The 4,931-nt window shown below is 39.2% G+C and overlaps 1 protein-coding gene across 2 annotated transcripts in view; it reads left to right on the forward strand.

The window, feature by feature from the left end:
• The first annotated feature begins 2,059 nt into the window (after window positions 1–2,059).
• LOC115138862 (putative ferric-chelate reductase 1) overlaps window positions 2,060–4,931 on the forward strand; it is a 6,763-nt gene continuing 3,891 nt past the window's right edge. Inside the window, exons 1-5 of one of the 2 annotated variants that reach the window (XM_029676052.2) lie at window positions 2,060–2,241; window positions 2,936–3,127; window positions 3,333–3,431; window positions 3,783–3,924; window positions 4,103–4,228. In XM_029676052.2, the coding sequence (XP_029531912.2) occupies window positions 2,080–2,241; window positions 2,936–3,127; window positions 3,333–3,431; window positions 3,783–3,924; window positions 4,103–4,228 (721 nt within the window). In that variant the 5' untranslated portion in view covers window positions 2,060–2,079. The remainder of the gene's footprint in view (window positions 2,242–2,935; window positions 3,128–3,332; window positions 3,432–3,782; window positions 3,925–4,102; window positions 4,229–4,931) is intronic. The other variant, XM_029676053.2, reaches the window with a different exon arrangement.

The raw sequence follows: 4,931 nt of genomic DNA on the forward strand, positions 1-4,931 counted from the left end.
CAGCAATCAAGTTTTCAAGTTATAGAATTTTCAAAATTCATAAAGTGCCACAGTATGATGCAATTTGATATGGCAATGCAAGTCTGCATGTGTCATGCAACACATTTTAAAAGCACACAACAAAAAAGCACGAATGAAATGTTTCCTTATCGGTCCAAGAGGCCTAGTGTGGCATGATGAACCACCAGCACTGTCGTCCCTGTGGATCAAAACCAAGGAGTTTCTGTGTGTACGTGCGCATGTGTGTTTGTGTTTGTGTGTAAACGACTAGGCTACTGTTCAGTATGTGTGTGTGTGTACGTAACAATAGCAGATTAAAAGTGATACATGATACAATCTTGCCAGCTGAACCTGTTACAGTATGATACTGGGTTTGTGGATCGATGTCTCTGATAGCGTTGTCAAAAAGTGATATCAGACAGGCATGTTCCTCATGATTCCCTGGCAACACTAGGGTGGGACAGTAAAATCCATGACAGTGTATGTGAACATTTAAAAAAAAGATATAGTATTTCATAATACACACATAACTAGGTTCAAAATATTGCACTTTATTTATCTGGCTTGTTAATGAAAATAGGACATCCATATCTTAAACTTTTGTCACCTCCAGACAAATGTAATGTTTTCAATTTCATCCCTTGAAACAAAATGTCTTGATTCACCAAAACTGTATCTAACCCTTTGGGTAATTTGACACAATCCAGATTGAATTCAAAAGACTGCCTGCTCTCCATCCACTGTGTGAGGCTCAACTCAGCTCAGTCCAAAAAAACAAAGCAAGAATAATGTGTTATTTGAGTTAGACAGGTGTGAATGACATGTGTTATTGGCCTGGAATGAATCATAGAATAGGTTTAAAAAATGATTAAATGTCATTTGGCATTTGGTAACTAATTTAATTATATGATATAATTATATTATATATTATATATTTAATTATATTATTCTTATTTCTTTACAAATAGTCTTGTATATAGTTTCCAAGCATATTTTATACACAAGGAAGTGAGTAGAATAAATTGGGTTCAGGAAGATGGGTCTTTAAAAAAATGGTGACTTGACAGAGCTATTGTCGGAGGGTTAGGTTTAACAACATAATTGTTTCCATTGAGTGTTGTCTCCGGTTCACCCCTCCTACGGGAAGCCTATGTCACGCCAACCAGCATGCCATTGTGAAACCACCCCCAAAAAGACGGAGGAGAGAGGTAGGTTTCTCAATCCTTTGTCCTTCCTCCCATTGCGAGTGCTGTTTTAAATAGTGACTGAGCTCAGGTGGCGACATCGCCGCAAGGACACCTGTTGAGAACATCTACTTCTCAGCGCAGCATTAGCTTCTGGAACAGCTTGTTCAAGGAGAACCACAGAAATATTCCAAGTCACAAAAGTACAGGTAACATTTCCATCTATTTGAACGATTTATTTATTTATGTTGTACGTTTCTCTGGTGGAGGGCATTTTCAAGCCTGTGATAGGGTTGTTTTTTGTGTTTTGCAGCTGGTTAGCCTCCACTATCACATCAGACATTATGAACTTTTTCTCCTTGGAATACAGACTTTTTTCATTGCCTTTGTCACATGATTTAATTTAATTACGATATGTAAAAAAGTACTTATTACATTTTAAACGCTGAGCAGGACAGGAAAACAGTCCAATTCATACACTTATCAGGAGAACATTCCTAGTAATCCCTATTGCCTCTGATCTGGCGGACACACTAAACACAAATGCTTCATTTGTAAATTATGTCTAAGTGTTGCAGTGTGTCCCTGGCTATCTGTAAATTTAAAAACCAAGAAAATCGTTCCGTCTGGATTGCATAATATAAGGAATGTGAAATGATTTATATTTTAGCAATTACATTTACTTTTGATACCTAAGTATATTTAAAGCCACATACTTTTAGACTTTTACTCAAGTAGTATTTTACCCTGCGACTTTCACTTTTACTAGAGTAATTCTCTATTAATTAATGTATCTTTACTTTGACACAAGTATGACGTTTGGGTAGTTTTTCCACCCCTGCTTACTACGTGGATCTCTGTTACTCTATCAGGAATGGACAATATCAGCAGACTGATGTTCGCAGTTGTCATGGCAATGGCACACATGGCGATGGGAGCCGAGGCACAGAACACCACAATGGCTCCGAACTCCAATGCTACTATGTCCAACGTAACAATGGCACCCAACGTAACAATGACACCCAACGTAACAACGGCACCTGTCACAGCTCTCACGGTGAGTACCTAGGCTACACGTTTCACTCTGTCTCCCAGAGTCTCTGACTAGAAAAAGGAAACACACGATCTCTCTCTCTCCCTCTCTCCCTTTCTGCCACCCCCCCCCCTCTCTCTCTTCAAAATCAAATATTATTTTAAGTGCACTTGTAGGACAAAAAACTGCACACACTGCCATTGAAAAAGTGTGTCTGTTACATTACCCTGCAGGTCACCCATAAATATAATCCATGACAGTGTGGAAAACGTATATCTAGTATTTCATAAAACACACATAACTAGGTTAATTAACAAACTAGAGATAGATATAGAGAAACAGAAAGTAGATTAACTTCTTGATGCACCCATCCCGTAAGCAAGGCATGTTTTGGAGTTCTCACGTAGGATTTCTATTGGGCTTTTTTAAAGTCCCCAAAAGTGCTTTATTACAACGCAGTAAACAATGTAGAAATCATCATTATGAAGTTATTATGTTGTGTTCTGATGTAGTTAAACTAAGCTTGTGAGGTAAGTTATGTTCTTCAAGAATCAATGGGTATATATTAATAATTTAAAAGTTAAAAACGTTTATAGCAATTGCAGATTTCCCCTTTTAAGTTCAAGACTGTACTGTATGTACAAATCGCAGATTGCACCTTTAATGTAAAAAAAAGAATGACAAACATGACAGCAACTAATGATGAACTCTTCAACAGGTAAATATCTCAATGGCGGAATGTAAAAAGTCCCAGCTCTGTGCTGCTAAGCCGCCAGACTGTGATCCGGCCGTGGCTGGGTCCTGTTTCTTCGTCTCCATCAAGAAGTCCTTGGGACAGATTTTCTTCTTCCAGCTACGAGGAGTGTCCAGTGGCTACATCGCAGTAGGCTTGTCCAAAACTTCCACACAGGTATGGAAACCTGCCTTTAGAATTAGTATAGATGTTACAATACCCAGGACAAGAGAGTTGGGGTTGGTGGGAGAAGTCATTTTAACTTGAGGAAATTCAGTATTTACATTTGATTAATGAATTGGGAAAAAATAGCCTAAATTAATACGGTTAAAATTACGATTTATTTTTATTGATTCGAATTCATCATCTCTCTCCTCTACAGGGTCAGAACGACACTACTTATGTGTGCGCAAACAGCAACAGAAAAGTAAAGTTCTTCACCGCTCTCCTCGACAAAGGAGTTCTGACCATCAACAACAAGGTGAGTTGGACCAATCAGAACACAGTGTTTCATTTTGGACTTCCTGGAACAGATTTTAGTTTGACGGATTGATTTCAGGCAAATTCCGGAAGAGAACTGATATGTAATCAATGAGTTTTATGAATTGAACAAGATACTGATAGAGGATTCATGATTTAGAGTTACATACATTTCTCAGTGGTGATTGAGGTTGAATTTGATCCCAATTCTGACTCTTATTCCCTGCATATACACCTGGGTGCCATTTGGGACAGTACCTGGGAGAGTAACAGGGTACCTGACTAATACTACACTGTAGGCCTACTGACATTTGACTAATGTTATTTGTGGTAAAACCTTTGTGTTGGGTAGCTGCATGTGGAGTCTGTGAATGGCTCAGTCAACAATCAGATCATCCAGTGCACCTTCTCTGCTACTGTCCCCAACGCTACGGCCACCCGGAGCATCGACACCAGCTTCTACCTCTCCATCTCCAACGGGACTTTTAATAGTGGTGAGTCACTCATCCAAACACGCTCCTGGTGATGTTTCTCCTAGGTACAGATCTAGGATCAGATTCAACTTCACCCTACACCTCCAAACACCCTGTGGACCCTGCATCTCTTCTTTCTGGTTTGTCTCTAACTCTCTCTCTCTTTCTCTCTCCCTCTTGTCATTTTCTCCTCCCTCAGTAACAGATACCCTAGGTTCTCCTCAGGCTATTCTGAACAGTGATAAAGCTGTGGACCTGGCCGACCCCAACACTACTGTGTTAAACTCTTTAAACTCTGCTCCCTCCGCCTTCTGCCTGTCTCAAGGTAATAACCACATAAGAAGCACCACAAACACTTCATAATAATAACTGATAACATGAATTAAACATTAAACTATAACAAACTATTTCATTATTAAACCATTAGCATTAAAAGCAATTCAAGGCATGAGCACTTTTATCATTTATAAATTGTTAACATTTATAAATAAATCATTTACAAATCATTTATAAACATGTATGACCATTTATAACGTTGTAATTCATGGAAGCTATTATAAAGTGTTAGCGTAGTACCTAATCTAATATAATCACCCCCCTCTCTCTCTCTACTACTTCTCTCTCGCTCTCTCTCCTACTTCTCTCTCTCTCTACTACTTCTCTCTCTCGCTCTCTCTCCTACTTCTCTCTCTCTCTACTACTTCTCTCTCTACTACTTCTCTCTCTCTCTACTACTACTTCTCTCTCTCTACTACTACTTCTCTCTCTCTCTACTTCTCACTCTCTACTACTCTCTCTCTCTACTCCGTCTCCCTCTCTCTTTCTCTCTCTGTATCTCTTCTTCTTCTCTCTCTCTCTCTCTACTACTCTCTCTCTCTCTTTCTCTCTCTCTGTCTCTCTCTCTCTACTACTTCTCTCTCTCACTCTGTCTCTCTCTCTACTACTGCTCTCTCGCTCTACTACTTCTCTCTTTCTCTACTACTACTTCTCTCTCTCTACTACTACTACTTCTCTCTCTCTCTCTCTCT

The sequence above is a fragment of the Oncorhynchus nerka genome, linkage group LG12 (genome assembly GCF_034236695.1).
Source record: "Oncorhynchus nerka isolate Pitt River linkage group LG12, Oner_Uvic_2.0, whole genome shotgun sequence".
In the NCBI taxonomy this organism is placed as follows: Eukaryota; Metazoa; Chordata; class Actinopteri; order Salmoniformes; family Salmonidae; genus Oncorhynchus; species Oncorhynchus nerka.